General features: G+C 43.4%; 1 protein-coding gene across 4 annotated transcripts in view; it reads right to left on the reverse strand.

Moving 5' to 3' along the window:
• Nucleotides 1-1515: 1515 nt before the first annotated feature.
• Nucleotides 1516-18885, reverse strand: part of GAREM1 (GRB2 associated regulator of MAPK1 subtype 1) — a 102633-nt gene continuing 85263 nt past the window's right edge. For all 4 annotated transcript variants that reach the window (XM_085220979.1, XM_085220978.1, XM_085220981.1 and 1 more), the window contains 3 exons: nucleotides 16792-17970; nucleotides 11364-11530; nucleotides 1516-8379 (listed from right to left, as the gene is read on the reverse strand). In XM_085220979.1, the coding sequence (XP_085077105.1) occupies nucleotides 7467-8379; nucleotides 11364-11530; nucleotides 16792-17970 (2259 nt within the window). In that variant the 3' untranslated portion in view covers nucleotides 1516-7466. The remainder of the gene's footprint in view (nucleotides 8380-11363; nucleotides 11531-16791; nucleotides 17971-18885) is intronic.

Genomic DNA, 18885 nt, shown 5'->3' on the forward strand with positions numbered 1-18885 from the left:
GATTCTGTGATCTGCTCAGGCATGGAGCAAGCAGAGCAGAGCTTCACCCAGGTTTATAGATTTTGGTGGCATGGAGGAAGCAGTTGAGCACGATATATGCACCTGGCAATACCCAGCATACCTACACCTGGGCAGCAGAGCACAACAAGAGTGCCTCAGGCTGCTGGTGACCTGGGCTGGCACAGCTGCAGCCAGCGCTCTGATAGTGAGTCATTGCAGCTGTAGAACAGCTCAAGCCTGAATGCTGCAGCTACTGACCCCGAGGAGGGAGCCCCAGTGAGGCAGAACAGGTATGTGCACACTTGAAGATCCAGAGGAGGCTCAATTAGTGAGCTACGCAAGGAGGGCAGCGTGAGGACGAGCAATCAGCTTGCACTTCTCAAAAAGAAGGGAGCTGCATTTTCAGGCTGCTCCTCTGCTGTAATCCTCATCCATATTTACACGTAGCCACAGTGACTACAGGCAGGTGGGAGACGTGTTAGGTCTGACGAGTACCCTAACACACCTACATCGGAAGTGCCTTCTTAGCACAGCACTTTCCTGTTGGGGAGGCAGAGGCATTCTGCAGTGGGTAGTCTCTCCTTTCCCCTTCATGCATTGAACACTTCCCATCAGACCCTTTCACACAGCCTGGAGCAAACCAACTGCAACATTAAATAAATGGAATAGTTTCCTTTCCTTTCTTCAAGGTGTCCTAGACCGCTTTGCTGCTGAGGAGTGGGGTTTTTCTTGACTTCCCACCCCATGTGTTCTGCTGCTCGCCTGCCCCAGATGGGAAAGCTGGAGGAAGCCCCATCCACCTCACATCCAGTGGTAACTGCTGTGAGAGATTTCACCCCACTTATTTTCTCACAAACACATATCACAGTCCCAACAGAAACCCTTCCACAACTCCCGCTGTGCTGGAGAGAACTTTCTTTGGCCCAGCATCAGCGAGCAGAGCTTGTGCTGAAGGAGACTTTGGCACAACAGCATCTTGTCTGCGTGACACATGGACGGTTATAAAAGTGACTTTTTCCCCTGTTGCTGACACTGAAGGAAACGTAGGCAGGCAGCCTCGCTGAGAAAATTGCTCCGTCTCATTTTCTGCCCAGTTCAGAGACTTCTTGTCAATCAGAAATACTTACATGTGGTCTCGTGCTTAAAAATATATCCAAATGACAATTGAATGCATTTCTCTAAAATGGACCTAAGAGGCTGAGCGCTCAGGAAAATACTGTTTTGTTGTTTTTTTTTTTTTTCCTGCTGGAATCAGGAAAACTGTCTGGCAACAAATCTTTCGGGGAAGGTACAACTCTTGCTGAGGGGCACCAGGTAAAGTTGCAGGATGGAGAAATCCAGTGCTGTGTGGTGAGAGGTCAAAGGTAGAAGCCTGATGGCTCTTCTCATCTCTCCCCTTCTTATTCTGTGCATGTGGTGTTTGGGAGGTGGTTATTTCTGACTTAAAAGCCACAATTTTACGGAGCATGTGCAACCCAACCACTCCGGTACAACAAATCCCATACGCTCTGGAAGTATCATGAAAATAGTGTCTTTAATATACAGTTTATATACTTACAATACGCAGTTTAGATTTGTTCATATACATTAAAAGGAAATTTATTTGCACCTGGTTTAAATAACAATCCGCCTTCAGCCTTTTACACAAACGCCCAGAACAGCACAGAGTTTCCACAAAAACCATGCTTCGTTTCGTAACGGAAATGCACTAAGCTGAAGCTTGAGAGTTCTTTTTTCTTTTTTCTTTTCCCCAAACGTTACTTTTTTTGACCTACCCGAAGTGAATCTAAAGAGCTAAGAACTAACAGTTACTTTTAACATACTTCAGAAGATTGTCCAAGAGAATCACTCTGTAGATTTTCGCTCTGAAAATTTGGTTATTACGCACAGAAATGGTAAAGTCTGAGCAACTCCTGGATGAACAGGAGTTTAAGACATAACAAACAAAGAATCATTTATTGCTAGGTCTCAACAAGGAGCCTGAATTTCCATACTGCCCCGATGCCCCTAACAACGCAACTAAAAGCATCGCTTGGATTACCATTTCATTCGTACCTTTCATTCTGCACATGGGAGCGCTGCAGCTTTTGGACATCGAGGAGACGAGGCAGAGGAGCGTGCTCAGCCCTCACCCTGACCTGGTTTGAGGCAGTCTGGCCCCCGGCCCCTGCATACAACTGCTTGGTGCCAGCACGCTTTATGGAGCAGGGAGGCAACTTCAGGAGTCAGTTCAAGAAGAAAACAGGAAAAAACACGTCAAGTATTTACAGACAGATTGGAAGTATGCTGTTTTTGAAACTGTATTGCTATTTACACTGTTTTTTCTTGAAGCTGTTGTGGAATAAAGTCAGCTAAAGTGGCAAATAAAACTGTTGTATTGGGGAAAAAAAAAAAAGCATGATGCAGATTTACTTCAAACCCATGCTTCTAGCGGCAAGAACACTTCAAAACACGTTTGTAAATTTGGAGGGACCAAATGCTTTCTGTCTCCAAATTTCTAGCTGTAGGCAATTTTTACAATACAACAAGGCGGCAAATATGCATTTTGAGTTGATTTCAATACAACTTTGGTTAGCCAGCCAGGCAGCAATACAAAGAGAAGGCCTGTGGGGAAGGTCTCAGCCCTGCGGAGGACTTGGGCGTCCTGGTGGATGAAAAGCTGGACATGAGCTAGCAGTGAGCTCTTGCAGCCCAGAACATCAGTATCCTGGGCTCCATCAAAAGATGGGTGGCCAGCAGGGAGAGGAGGGAATTGTCCCTCTCTGTTCTGCCCTTGTGAGGCCCCACCTGGAGTAGTATGTCCAGGCCCAGAGCCTCCAGCACAAGAAGAATGCAAAACTGTTGGAGTGGGTCCAGAGTATTGCCACAAGATGATCAGAGGGCTGAAGCAACTCTCCTATGAACATAGGTTGAGAGAGTTGGGCTTGTTCAGCTTGGAGAAGAGAAGGCTCCAGGGAGAGCTCACTGCAGCCTTCCAGTACCTGACAGGTGCTTACAAGCTGGAGGGGAACAAATTTTTACACAGTCTGATAGTGATAGGACAAGAGGTAATGGCTTTAAACTAAAAGACAGGAGATTTAGGTTAGTTGATGGGAAGAAATTCTTTACTCAGAAGGGCACTGGAACACGTTGCCCAGAGAGATTGCAGATGCTCCATCCCTTGAGACGCTCAAGGCAAGGTTGGAAGGGGGACCTGGGCAGCTGAGCTGATGGGTGGCAGCCCTGGCCATGGCAGTGGACTTGGAACTAGGTGATCTTTAAGGTTTCACTCCAACCTAATCCATTCTATGATTCTACGATGAAGAATCTCAATCCTAGGCACAATGAGTGTTTAAAGGAAAGCAGCATTTCCTCTCAAGCTTTCTCCAATCCCTCCTCTTGCCAATTCTGTTTCCATTCTGGAGAAGCACCTGTGCTAGACTGAAGTTTTTCACAGCTGAAGGCAGCATCAATGCTTCACCACATGAATGCTGCATAGAAAGGACGAATTTCCCGGTGCAGTGTCAAGAAACAATTCCATACATAATGAGAGGCCAGAATTTTTGCTGCCAAAATCCCTACACAAACAAGATCCCCAATGGTAACACACTACTGCAGACTCCACTAGCTAAATAAGCACCAGAGGCCTTGCATTTAAATAACAGGAGAAATGAAACCCAAAGTTAGGACTGGCCAATATTAGCAAAGCATCTCCAAAAAGTTTTACTTAGGCCCCCTCTGACACGATGTGCATTCTCTGAACTCAATAGCTCCCTTGCTATTAGCAGATAAAATGGACCAGAACCCAATCTTGGATCCCAAGGACACCCAGCACACCTCACATCAGCCTGGTCAAACTCCAGACCAAGAGACCAACTCTGCTGCCCCCTAGACCATGGCTCGATTTCACCCACCTTGCTTCCTGGGAACAGTCACTGCTTCCTCAGAGCTAGGCCTGCACCAGAGCCATACACGTGCCCTGGCCAACAGCACAGCAGTGAGGGGCTCCTCGAGGGGCCCAGGTTCCAGTACTGCTCAGGTTACCAGTACAGATGTAAACAAATGCATAGTTAGGCCTTGGGGCCAGCTACAAACAGTGAGCGGTGAGGAAAACAGCTAGTACCTCTTGCCAATGACAAACTGGAGTCTTTAATACCATGATGAACTCAGTGGTATTCAACAAATCAGGCTAACACTAACGAAGACACAGTCTGCATCCTATTTAAGCTCAAAAACACATCAGCAACATGCACGTGTGCATGAGTCATTACACGTCTCCTAAATCATAGCACACCTTTAAACACACAAAGCATACCTGCTACAAACAACACAAGGCGACCAACCAGCTCAGGAGGAAATGAGATTCTGTGGGCATCAGCACTGCCCTATGCTGGCTGCTACATCTAAGTCCAAGCAAGTCATAACACCCCAGCTGTACAGTTTGCAATTTGCTCTTCTAATTTCACCAGCACAGACGCTTCTACCCTGCTTGGGCATGCACATAGTGGCTCGATCCTGCAGTCCTCTTATTTACACAAAGGTTAGGAATGCATGAATTGCTATAAAAGGTTTGGAAAGTGAAGGTGATGGGCTGCTCTGGGCTACAGTAAAGGTCAAATGCTAACATATTATGCATAAAAATAAGTAAGCAGTGCTAAGCCAGAATAAGACAACTGGCAGGACATGAGTAGCAAGTTTGCAATTAAGAGGTTTTAGCTGTACTTTTGTACATAAGATCTGCTTCTGAAATCACTGCACACTTCTGCACCTTTCTACAGGACAGTTCTATTCTGGTCTATGCATACGTGATGTTAATGCAGCAAACTTATGAATGCAGATTCCATCACGATTGTTTTGCAAGAAAAAACACAAAAAACATTCCAAGCAGGTAAGCATGGAAACATGGTACGTAACCATCTGTAGTCAAAGAACACTTTTCTCAGAGATGGCAACTTCCAGAAATATTTAACATCAAGATTACAGTTCCAGGGAGAGAGAGACCATTCACTTTTTCACCCAGAATTAACAAAGAGAGGTACTCGATATTTAAAATTTGCCCCTTTAGCAAATGAATATTCTTTTGACATATTGAGGGTCAAAAACAACTGATCTGAGTTTGCATGTGCCTACCAACAAGCACACGTATCTGACCAGTACTCTAATTTAAACCAGACTGTTTTCAGCAGTGTGTGGAGACAGGACAAGGGGAAACGGACAGAAACTGCAGCATAGGAAGTTCCACAGAAATGTGTGCAAGAACTTCTTTACGGTGAGGGTGACAGAGCACTGGAACAGGCTGCCCTGGGAGGCTGTGGAGTCTCCTTCTCTGGAGATATTCAAGACCCGCCTGGACACCTACTTGTGCGACCTGGTGTAGGGAACCTGCTTTGGCAGGGGGGTTGGACTCAATGATCTCTGGAGGTCCTTTCCAACCCCTACGATAATGTGATTCTGTGATTCAGTCTTAAATGCAGTTAAAATATTTTAGGACACTAATTAAAATTCAGAAGAAGTTACTGATCTGTTCTAAAAGTCAATACATTAATCCAGAAGAGTAAGATCATGAATTCTTGGGTTTTTCTATAGGGATATGTTTTGGCTCACTGCCTTCTGGTATCTACATCCAGTTGGGCCTTACCCTCTGGTTAGAAACTGATTCCTTCTGTTACTGCAGGACAAACACTGTGTCTTGGCTTCAGCATGGAAACATGACATGAAATTTGCCCCGGCAACAGAAAGGTCCCTTTGCAAATATGTTTGTTTTAATGAGTCTGTTTTGTTGAGGAAAAAAAGGCAAAATGAGCCTCCAATTTTTGTCCCTGCACTGTATTTTCTCCAGATGCCTCCATGAGGTGCCTTGAAAAATGCTCTTTGTCCTTCAGAAAGTACAGAGAGGCAGGTGATGGTCACTCCAGGCAGTGCTCTGCTCTGTGGCTGGTGAAGCTGCTCCAGCATCTCTGGCTCTGACTGCCAGAAGGTACTGGGCACGCAGTGTTGAGGATGGGCTCTACAGGCTTTCCTGAGGACCTCCACAAATCCTTCCTTCATGACTACGAAGGTAGGGGATCCGGGGACCCTGGAGTTATTTAGACATTTTTTAGAGCTCTGCCAACGACAAGAACTCAGCAATGGACTACCAATAATAATCCTACTTCCGACTTATCACACTTCAATTCAAAAGGTGTCCAGGGGCAGCCTTATGTTTCTTTCTCATCGCTGAGTTCACTTTTGGCTGGTACTTTTGCCTGGCATCAATTGCAACAAGTATTTGTAACTGGGCAGTTGAGTTTGCACATCTCCATGAAGCTACAGTCACTTCTACTTTGACATTCGTATTTTCCTAGCCCACTGCAGATGAAACAGGTGAACTTAAGCATTGCAAGCACTTCCTGGGGCATGGCCCAAACTCTCACTTGGCCCCTTCTTATCTGCGTGGCAGGCACTGCTTCTGTTTCCTTGCACCTCACCAAGTTTTATTTCAAAGGCATCCTGCAGTACTATCACCTTCCCACACAGATCTGACTCCAAGAATAGCACAGCACATTTTCAGATGATGGTAACAACAACTGAGGAAACGTAATGGGTTTCCTCTGGGCAGAGCAAGGCAAATGGAAGGGCTGAGCTACCAGGCTGCTGACTGTACTTGTGGCTGTGAGGGGCTGGAGCCACTGAGGACAGGGTTCGTGTAGGGAGCTGCATTTCACATAAGAAAGCTGCACGACCCCAAGTCATGCCACTGACTGCAGCTATCTGACTACAAAAGCAACTTTTGAAATCTACAGGTCATAAACTTTTAGTTGGCCTGGTCAGAATGGCTCAGTAGGAAAATTCCCTTTCTCCCTACCCTTTGGGCACTGAGCTAAGCAAGCTCTTTTCTCTGAAAGTGGAAAACATACCCACATTATAGGTAGTCATGAAGACACTGTTAATAAAAACAAGCTGCAAGAGTAGTGTATTAGTGGCACTTCACAGCAATTCTTAACATTTTCAGATGTAGTGTCAAAACCATGCCTTTCTATCTCTGACCATGCTTATTGTTAACAGAAAAGGAAAAAAAATCATCACAGCATGTTGTCAAATATTATTTGAAGAAATACTCCCATAACAAATACATTTTTTTGCAGTTAACTCAAAACTGTAAACTGGATTGGTGTGTGTGTGTGTGTGTCTTTCAGCATCAAATTGTTCAGTAATAAATATGACTAAGTCTTAATAGAGTACAGAGTGAAAGTTCCCTTAGTGTCCAGTTTTTAGCAGCTGTTGAACATTCAGGGATGCACAAGGCACACCTCTGCAGATTCTCTACCATTATTATTGACATACAAAAAAACCCCACCGCTCACCACTCAAAAACTTTTATCTGCATAGTTAAGAATTTTTCTACTACTATTTACAAGAAGGGCTCTTAGTGCAAAAAACAGGAAGTGATGTATTAGCTGAAGTGCCTCTAGCACACCTCATACAGTTCCACTAAAAGCTAGTCAGCATCACATCTTGGGCCGCCAGCCATTAATGAACTGTAGTATTTTCTTAACCTGCAATTTGCTTAGCTTAAAGTCTTCTGACAGGATTTCTTCCGTTAGCTGAACCAGTAAATTGCCATCAATCTTCTCTGTAACAAAAAATGAGATGACATCTTCTGACAGACCAATAAACCTCAACGATTTAGACACTTCCTCTATCGAGAGTCCAGAAAGGTCTGTGGGGGGCTGCCAGGGAGAGCCATCCCCACAAGACCTTGGTGCTAACTGGAGGTGGAGGGGAGATGAGAAGGGATAAGACACGGAAAATGCATCCTGCATGCCCTTTTTAACCAGATATTGATCTTCCAGGAGGTCTGGAGAATCAGTTTTTGATTCCTCCTCGGCACCATCTATTTTTAGTGGCAAAGTACACATGTCTGTAACTTGTTTCTCTTCGCTTGACTTTGGTGCCCGTGGAGGTAAGGCAGGACATGAATGACTCTGCTTTGCATTGCTGTCTCCCAGAGTTTTCTCATCAGTGCAGCCTAGAGAGTAACTTGCTGACTTTGGGCAGCTGGAGATGTTGCTGAACTCTGCTGGGGACAGCTGGGAGTAGCCCGCAGGGAGCTCACACCCATCGAAGTCAAAAGTCAAAGGTGCTGGACAGTTCCTCTTTGGCGTGCCTGGAGTCTTCTGTCTGGGGTAACTGTAGCTCCTGCTTGGATCGAGCAGGAAATCACTCCTATTCTGGCCTTCCGTAGTTCCTGAAAAATGATTTGGCCAAGATAATCTGGAAGGCAGAGCTTCAATTGAGGGGCTTCCAAAAGGCATTGTGTTCTCAGGCTCTTTGGATTCGTTTTTCATCATGGTACAAGGGTAGCATGAAACAGGTGTGCTGCTCTCAGCTGGGTTCACGCTGTCACTCTCTGTGACGTTGCTTAAGGAACAAAGCAGAAAGGATTTGGTTAGCACCAAAGTAAAACGTGAATAAATTCATAAATCATCTTACAAAATCAGAAAGTTGTTGTCGTAAGGAAAGAATCTTTTTTCTGTTGTCAGAATGTTTCAGATTTGAATTAACAATACAAACATTGACGGCTCTTTTTCTACAAGCCTGATGAGATGCTGATATACCCAAAAGCCTCATGAGATAGATTCATGTTTTGCTTCTTTAAGCTCAGAAAAAAAAACCCCAAACAGATGTCTCAATTCAGTTTTGTGTCATCTCCCAAATATTCAGATTTTCACTGTTAAATTCCTGAGGGACATCATCATGGTAAACAAATAGCTTCATGCATACTGGAAGATTTTCTAATCCTGTATTTTATTTTTAAAGACCACAGATGCGTCACAGTGTGTAAAAACTTGTAACAGAGGCAGGTCACCATTGCAGTAGTTACAAGCTTGGTAGACATAAGAGATGATCAAAAGCCCTTTTGGGGCCAGTATTTTCATTTGCTATGGCATTGCACCAGCGTACTGTACAATAACACAGACTAAATTATTGCTTACTGCCAAAGGAAGATTTTTACCTGGAAGGGTAAGTAGACAGAGCTGTATTCGTTGAAATATCAGCTTTTAAACTTAAGCCACAGTAAACTGCTTATTCATATCTTTAAAAAGTTCTGACATAAAGCCCTTGCTTTTCAAAGGCACCTAAAGAAAAGTTACCCTGACCTACTTCCAGGTAGTAAATCAAACTCAGCCTGTCCAAGGAAACTGACTGTTTATATCTAGGCCTTTCCAAAAGACTGAGATGCTAACAAATACATACAATCTGTTACCAGAAGTGAATGTTCTCTGCTTTTATGCCACTTTCTAAAAGAGAGTCTGAAGGATTTGGCTGATGTTCGGAATTCTGGCCAATTAAGCTAGAACACTGCAAAAACAATTAGCAGACTTATAAAATCCTTACCTAATACAGCAGAGGGAAACCAACAGTTGAAATAATTGTTTTAATTACTCACCTCTCTCTTAGAAACTAATTACTCAAGAAAGAAAATAGGCAGTAATTCTGTGGCAGCTCAATGAAGACTGTTTGAGGAGGGAGGCAGCTTTTGAATAGGCCACAGTTTGAATAGATTGCCACAAAAAAATTACTTCCCATGTATTTACAGTGAGTTAAAAAGGAAGCCAACCTAGACTTGCTTAGCAAAAAGTAGATGCATAAATGCAGTTCTAATCTATGTCACTGAAAAATCATAGTTCCATCAGTTTCCCTGTTGGTTAGAACTTGCTTACAACTTGCTCTCCCACTCAATGATCTCCCAATACTTCTTTTTTTTCCTGCACAAAGCTGCCAGTAAAAACAGTTGGATTATAACAATGCCACACTTAAAAAAAAAAACAAAAAAAAAACACTCAAAAAACCAAAACAGCAACAACAACAAAAAAACACTCTCATCAAGGATATACCTTCAACTGGTCATTTTACTCAAAAACATTTTTCCAAAAATCTACACACTGGGCTGTCTAATTCAGAGTAGACAGTCTACAAGGTGAACAACTAACCATACAGAGGAATTACACTGACTGATTCCACTTCTGTTCTCTAATCCAATGTTAGAAATAGGAACATTTAAAAGGTTAACATTTTAGAAGTTCAAAAGATTAACAGAATTAACAAAACCTGATGAAATATTCACAAACCATTTTCTTACTCATACTGCACTAAAATTAACCTGCCGAGACTCAGAGCCAGAGGATGCAAGAAAAACCTTCAATTTACAGGGTTTAACAGGCCAAAAAGGAGAAATCATATTGTTCTTGTTTGTTGCAAACTAGTTGCAACCCTTCATGATCCAGAAAATAAGATCAAAATGTCAAAAATTGAAAAGTAACTTCACCAGTAATCTGGTTACTCCACATGTCTACTTTCCACCAGCTTCCTCAGCAGCTCCAGATCAGTGCCACCAAATTGGAGATACCCAGTATGGACCCAAGATGTAGATTAACTTCATGTGAATTTTGTGAATTTATAGGCAAAAAAGTCACCTGCATGAGAAACTACTTATTGTTTTCTTGCTTTCTTGGGAGACAGATGCGTTGTTAGCTATCAAGAAAGAAAACAGCATTTGGTGGGCCCCAAATTCCGGGAGGTCTTGTGCTTAATCTCCTACAGAGTAGACCTTTACAGATCTATCGAATAGGCTTCCAGAAAAATAAATAAGTAGCCCTGATCTAGAGCAATCATTGCCAGATACACAACACTAAGCTGAAAATGTGCAGTATGGCTTAGAAAGGCAACTTCAGGAATTATTATACCATTGCTCCTAGACAGAAACAATTTTTGATCAATCCATGATACTCAGGCAGTACCTTGGAACTTTCTTAGCAACAAAGTTGAAGAGGTACAAAAAAGTCATGGCAGCAAGACATCCAAGTCAAAAAGGAGGTAAAATTTCAACTGACATACACAGTTTCTAAAGCCAAAGGAAGAACATTGCATTGCAAAGAAAAGGTATGCAGCCAGGTAGTTCAAAATCCAGTGTCAACTTCTGACTAGCCTAAACAGATTTTCCAGTCTGTGGTTTAAGTTTGTGCTGAAGTGGGTTTGATCCACCGGCCGCCTGGATCCATTCTGCCTTTTCTTCACTTCATGCTCAGTGGTGTCTTCCAGCTTCACTGCTTTCCATCATACTCACCTGTAGGTTCACATTTGGTTGGCACAAAACATTTCTGGATTACCACATCCTTCTATGCCCCCAGTTATCAAGAGCAGGTAGCACTACATGCATGTGAGACTGAAATTCCACTTGAAAACTAGCTTTGAGATTATCTGGCTTGAAGATTCAAGCCATTTAGGAATTATACAGAACTGTACAGGATTTTCCAGTCAAACAGTCTCTGCCATCTTACAGTGAGACTACCTATAGCAGTAGGTATTTAATACAAATTGCTATGTCCTATATAATAACATACATGTTGTGCAGTCCTGAAGAATAGTAGGACAGAGTAGGGCTAGGAGAGCGCGTCTGCTGTCGTGCAGGTTTGACTGTGCGAGGAGGGATGGAAGGACTAGTGGAAGATGGTTTTGAACTCCGTGGTGGGACAGGGGGAGCGTTCAGGAGCCTGCATTCCTCTTTTACCTGTTAAAAAAAGGACATATAAGTAAGCAGCCAGAAAACTTGGGTAACAGTGCTCTCCAACAGATGAAACACATCTGGTTCAGGCTTATTCTGTGAAAGGAAATAATTAAAAAGGGAGGGGAACAGAGAAATGATGCTAAGTATATGCATTTGTAACAGTATGTGGCTGTCATAAGAAAGACAAAAGAATGCTTTACTACCAGTAGAGCTACTACCAATCTTTTAGGGGTGCTTAGCAGTAGTTTGAGATCCACTTATTTAAAAAGAAGGAGCAATGATAAAGAACCTTCCTAAAGTACAAAACCAGACAGACTGTTCCAGATATTTTATATTCTGTAAGAAGCAATTCATTAGGATCAAACTCCATTAGTATTATTTAGATGTAATAAACCAAGCTTATGTAATGAAAAGATCTCAGCAGACTTCGACATTTCCTGACTTACTTCACCAGTGATACTCACCATCCAGTTCTAGGATAATTCCCTGCTTCTCCCCTCAAGGAACAGTATACACATTGTAGATTTACCAGATGCACCCAGGACATAACTATCTGCAGGAAAGCACTAAACAGAACTGACCTTGGTGGCCACTGCTCCATCTCTTCCTGTGGACTACCCAGCAGAGGCCACATCACCACTGGCCATGCTCCTTATCCTCAGTATATTTCACGGTATATATACTTCCAATGCCAGACTTGATAAGGCAGATATGTGGAGCTGTTTTTCAATAGGTAAATTATAAACAAAAAATCCCCTTCCCTCCTTTTTTCCTCTCCATCTTGTGGGTACAAACTATGAATGGACGACAACCTGAGTTCAGACTGGGAGATTGGAATGCTTTAGCTAGCTGTATGTTGGAATTCAAATATGGAGCTTCAGTCCTTATGTCAAAGTAGTCCAGGGTATGGTTAACTACAAAATGCATAAGGTAAAAAGTGTGGAGCAGAAAAAGCTGTTAAAATAACGCATCCATGTAGATGCCAAGCAGAAGGGCCTCTTGTTACCAGCCACACAAATCTTGCTTCTAGGATCACAGTAGCAGCAGACAGGTAATGCAAATGAAATGGGTGGTGGACTACAAGGATAGATTTGGGCATAAAGCAAAAACCACTTATGAGTTGCGTTACAAAAATATAGCATGTCTTCTTTAGCCTATGTTTCCTCAGAGCTGACTTTGATATTAAACACTAACAACAAAGCCAACAGGTCTACTCACTGAAGTCAGCTAACTTTACAGCTTAAAACACATGACCATAGCACTGTTTACATAAAATTTAGCTTGGTCCTGCCTAGGGAGGAGCAACAAACCAAGATAAAGCTCCATCAGAAAAATGATGGAGCTAAAACCTTAATCTCATCAAGACATACAAGGGAGAGCAACTTGGTGGGACTAGAGATGTCCGAGGCTGCTGAGAAGGCTGCCAGGCAAACCTTTTGAGGACTCATCACTTCCCCAAGGCAGCAGCAGATCTCCATGTTGTCCTCATTTGAAATCATCTCAGATGCACCAGAATTGGAAAATTCTCTTTGTGTTTGAAACTTAGTTTATTTTTAAATTTACCAACACTGCAGAACTAAAAGTTATCTTTGCAGTTTTGCAACACATAATTAGCAATTAAAGTGATTTAATTTATTTAAAAACAAAATAAATGTGGAACCTTTTGCAATCCACTTCAGTGCATTCAGAATGCAACAACCCATTTAGTACTAAAGTAAAATGGAAAATCGGGGACTGGGACATTGTAGTACATTTTTCCCTAATTCAGAACAAGACAAAATTACAGGAAATGCCTGACAGCATAAAATACTGAAATAAATCTTGCTCTAAGGGCTCTTATTTGCTCTTTCAGAAAAAAAAAAGGCATCAATTTTATTCATGTTTGTTATTGAATTCAGGCATAAAACTCTTCAACCATTTTAGTGCTGTGCCCCAAGGATGCATAAGGACTTCATTTTTTTTTTTTTTTTTTTTTCCCAAGTCAGAGTAGGCAAAGTTAATACTGCATGCCATGGAACACACACCCGTGGGGGTCAGAGACCATTCAGGGGAGCTCTTAGCTCGCAGACAGTCATGGGGTTAAAGAAATTCTTTCCTGGGAAGAATACCAGCATTCAAAGGTACTGGCAGAACTAACTACACCCAGCTCCTCTGCTGACCTAGTTTGCAGATCAGAAGTGGGCCGTAAATAATACCAGTTTGCAATCCCAGTTGGTCCCTGTCACAAGACTGCGATTACAGCTGCCAGGCACAGCTCTCGGAAAACACAGCAGAGGAACAAAAAAGAGATTTTGCACATTAAACCGACAGCAGCATGGGGAAGCTTCGCAGGAGATCTATGCTCGTGGGGAGAACAGCAATGAAACAGTGCGGGAGAGGAGGGGAAGAGTGGCGGTGTGACACAGCGTCTGCCTTGGTGACTGCTGCTGTTACACAGAAACACTCTTTCACCCAGCAGCGCTAGATACCACACGGCTGCCAGGGAGAGATAAAGTGCACTTGCAATGAGAGCCCCGGGACATCTCCTCCCACACTCAAACACTCCTTCCCATGGTAAGCCTGGTAACGGTGACCCCTTCCTTGCACGAGGTGCTGCAAGGATTTTAGGATGCACTGCAACTCATCTCCCCTGGCCCTGGTGCCAACCAACCCCCCTGCTACCAGCACCGCCACCAGTGTAACGCAGCCTGCAGGAGCGCCAGCCTCCGGCACGCTCCATCTGGGCATGCTGTAAATCAATCAGGAAAACAGCCCCTGATATTAATGCAAATTAGTGTTCTGGGACCAAAGCAATTTCTGATTTACAGGCCTTAATTCAGAGGTCATTTTCTTTCTCTCTTCCCTTCATGCTACTTTGATTTTCTGAAAGGTATTTAGAAAATACACACTGCATCAGAATATTTTGCCCTGTGGGTGAGAAGAAAGACAGAAGAGCTTCTGAAACACCTGAACGTCCTTTTCTCCTACAACCAGCTCCTACACACACACTTTAAATTTAGTGCATGCAAAAACACAATTGCCTGCCAACCTTTATACAGAAACACTATGGAATATCATTCCAGGGGATGTGATGACTAAACCTCATGTTCACCAGCAGCTACCGAGATCCACTTATTCTATAAATACCCTACATGGAAAGCATGCAAGCATCTCGGCCAGCTCCAGCCCACTGATGAGCTCGGACGGTCACTGAGACTCATTCCAAAGCTGTTCCAGGAAGCCACAAAACTGATTCTAAATCATTATCCCATCTACAGAGAGGCAATTTTTTATTTTTATTTTTCACGAGGTTACACCCTGCCCAGCTCAAAATGCAATCTAATAGCTTTAGCAGAAATGAGTTCTCCTGCATGGTTAGGAAGCCACGCTGAAATTGCTGACAGCACGCGGGTGCATTACCTCAGCCCTGGTATGACGGACATAACAAAAATGCACACTTCTCAAGCTGATAATAAAAGGCAAAACACACACAGGTCCCCCAGAGGCCATGCTGCTGTCCCCAGAAGGGACTCTATTCCATGAGGGTCCCCAAGGCATGACACATGGGGCAGGTGTGCCCATTCCTCTCAGCAGCCAGGCCGAGTGGGCCTCAAGGACACGGCATTCCCTTCCCCCTTGGCCACTGTGACAGCAGTCTTCCTCCTCACCCTCCCCCTGCCTCGGCTCCAGCTCTGCGCTGAAGCGGTCTGGCTCACAGAAATCAGCAGGAAACTAATCGTTTTCCACATCCAGACCTGGCTCCCTGCCCAGGCACAGGAGTGCCAGAGCCAGCACAAAAGGAAAGCCAAGCCCACGTGGCTGGGAGAGGAGAAGGGTGGGAGCAGCCCCATGCCGGTTTACATTAGTGCAGCTCATCCCGATACAGTGCAGTGGGCATTTCTCCAACACACTCTGGACAAAGCTTCGGTGCATACCTGACCCTGACAGCAAGGAAGTGCTCATAGGTTCCAGCACTCAGACATAACACGTAAACACTCCTCGTGCTAAGACGACGTAATGTCTTGACTTTCCTGTCTTTGCTGAAGCTGCTGTGGCTGCTTTTTGGGAAAGTTTTGAAGGGTTGCAGTTGTGCTTTTCACACCTGTGCCGGCACATGCCTTCTGTCTCCCCTCACAGCACCTCCCTAGTGGCTGCATAGCAGCACATCAATCTACTGCAAGCTGACCCAGCTCAAAGAAATCAATCATAGTTGTCAACCAGGCTGTGATCTGACTCATGATGAAAAGGCTCCTGACAACGCTGCTGAGACAGAAAGATGGCAATGGCAGAGGGATCACCACCATGTGCTGCAGTTTGGTCTCAGATGAGCCCCAGCTTGCTGTGCAGCCATGGTTTTGAAAACATTGCTCAACTTGCAAGGACGTTTTCCTTAATTAAACTTAATTTTAAAAAACCTGCAAAAATGATTAACTGATTTGTTAAATTACAACATAATCAACTACGTATCACTTTATCTTGCTAAAGTTCTCTAGCCACTCTTCCTTGGGCAAGTTTTCTTTTTTCCTGTTTTTTAAATAATGTGTAGGACTACCTCAAGAGACCTTGCAATGGGTGGACTTTCCATCCAACCCACATAAGCTCTGTAGAAAAAATATGTTCGTAATTTTGTTGCTGAAGTCAATTCAAACAGTTCAGGTTTGGAAAAGTGATTTCTCCCAAGAGTTTTCATCAGAAACCCTCAGATAGAATTCACTCTGTTTAAAACTGAGTCTTCTAAAGGGCTCATTTCTAAACTCCACTGCAGAGTTTATATTTAAGCATAAATTCTTTCAATAAACACTACCAAAACAGAGCTAAATAATCACTCCATGAAGTCTGATTGAAGGTGATGAACATAATAATCCCCAAAATTTGCCATGGAGTTGCATCAGAAAATATAATCTCTCATTAAAAAAATATTTCAAATGTAAAAATTCTAGCTGCCCTTAGTATTAGGACTGTTAATGGAAGACACACACACTGTGGTAGTTCCAAGTGGGTTTATATCCCACACTTCAGCTGCAGAAAATATGAGAAAACAGAGTACACGTGGAGAGATGATGTTACCTGAAGTATCAGGATTAAGCTACTAGATCAGTTATATTAAATATACTTAGATGATTTTTAGGATGTGACTTACTGTTGCTATGAGGTTAGCTGAAGTTGCACACCTCTTCTCCCTATTTCCCTGCATGTGCTCTACCCCCTCCAAAGTCTTCTCCCTAAAGAATTCCCAAGCAATCTGCTGAAAAAGAAACAAACCAACATAAGCAACCCTGACTTACTGCTTCTGATTTGGGAGGCACTGGAGGTGGAGGTAGGGAAACATCCACAGACTTTGTTGCTGCATCGACTGTCCCAGGCACAGGAAGAGATGTACTACCACACTTTGATCGGAAGGATCCTCTGTAATTGTCACATTTGTTCTTCTCACTTAGCGAGCGAGTGAGAAGCTGCTCACCAGGCTTTCCAGACCCTTGGTCCAACCACAGCTCTTCGTAAGGAAGTTCTGGTTTTGTAGGCAGAAACATGGACTCTTCACCAACCTCAGGAAAAAGGTAATCACTGCTACTGTCACCAGAATCCTGGTACTGAAGTGCATCGTGAGAAAACAGAGCCCACTCGTTACACAGGTCCCTGCAGCCGTGGAGGTTCACTTCGCTATTGCCATGCAAATTGTTGCCATAAACACACACCGACAGCCGGTGGAAGGACTGCGTGAGCTCGTCTCGTGCATAGCTGAGGGAGTTGGGCACGTGAGTGTGCCCGCTGCACCGGTTCTTCTTTGGGCTCTTGCAGTCTTCATTCCAGTCTGTTTTCACATCGCGCACGGCCCGGGAATACTCGTCTATGTCAAACTGTTCCTGGCATATATTAAACCAGTGCTGGATGAGGGATTCGTGCCACAGCTCCCCCTTCACAAGACTGTCAGGTAGAGTAAATTTTGGAAGTGTCAAGTGCAAGGGAAAATGCATGGGAATAATTTTGTTGCCACGAAGCACGCAACAAACCACCACAGTTTTGGTTTGAATGTTGACAAACTTGTACCTATGCCCTTCACGGATAAAATGCAGGTCGTAGGGATTTCTCGGCGTAGGGCTTGGCACAGTCACATTAACAGGCAGCCGGGTTTTTTCTACTATATTACGAATTGTGTGCTCACCTTCTTGCATCTGCACCTCCAACGGGCTGCGGGTGCTAAACTTGCCCTTACACTGGAATGGGAGACTGATGCTTTCATTGGTCCTGTGGTTCATGCAGATGAGGCAGGGCATTTTGCCTCTGCCAAGTTTGCTAATTGAATTAAGTTTACCAATTTTTTTGAAGATGGTGTTGAGTCGTGACTTCTCCTTAGAAGATTTTGCATAAAGGATTTCTGCTTGTCCCATTAAAGTCAGTTCATCCCCAGTACTAAGGGTAATGTTGTAAACCTCAGTGTCTTCATTGCATTCACCTGAAGCTACCTGCAAAACAGTAATGAAATAAATTGTTTTTACCTCGCTGAAAACAACATCACAAATCATATCAAACCTAATGAGATTGGACTTGAAGGTGGTACTTTGAGAGAAACAACACTATTTTCATTTGAACAGCTGAGTAGTCAGACACATGTGAGGCTTAATGTAAAGCTCAGTCAAGTAACCTTTTTTACTGTTCTGTGTATTCTTTCATCTTATTAGAGGGGAAGCAGCCACTTGGGAATGACAAAGAAGGCATGAGAACAAATATAACAAGTTTTAAAATAAAGGACAACTCCCAGCAATTCAAACAGCCAGTTGCGTCACACAGCTATGACAGAGCCTGTCTGTATTTGCTCGAGTATCTTCTCTTCACTCCTTGTTTTTGCTGTAACTTATTTGCCAGGCTCTTGAGGGAAGCAAACATTCTTCTTCCAGCTTCATCTCCCTGAGGAGCTGAAAAGGTGATCTCATCACTACGAATGAAACATATCCCTTTGATATAACCTCTTCACAGCTAGGGTGAATGACAGATGACATCTATTCCCTGGAGGAAAAGTCAAGAATATTGGTCTATCCCACATGCCCATCTCCCTCTCTGCCTTTAGACTTCCTTCCTCATTTTTTGATCATAATTGCAATTTAAAGTATTAAACAACATATGCAAAGCCATGTGTGTGCTTTTCTACTATAGAAATTGTACTGGAATTAAAAAAAAAAAAAAAAAAAAAAAAAAAAAAAGCAAAACAGATGTCCAAGGCTCATTTATTCCTGAAGTTATTTCCTTAAGACTGGAATAACTCTTTGCGCACAAGACTGCTCTGCTTTCTATTTGAGTGGCTTAATGTGAAAGGCCTTTTTCAGGGACCAACCAGAACTTAATGAGCTCCTCTTCAGCAGTAGCAGATACGTATTCTTAAA

The sequence above is a fragment of the Meleagris gallopavo genome, chromosome 3, assembly GCF_905368555.1.
Source record: "Meleagris gallopavo chromosome 3, MGAL_WU_HG_1.1, whole genome shotgun sequence".
NCBI lineage: Eukaryota > Metazoa > Chordata > Aves > Galliformes > Phasianidae > Meleagris > Meleagris gallopavo.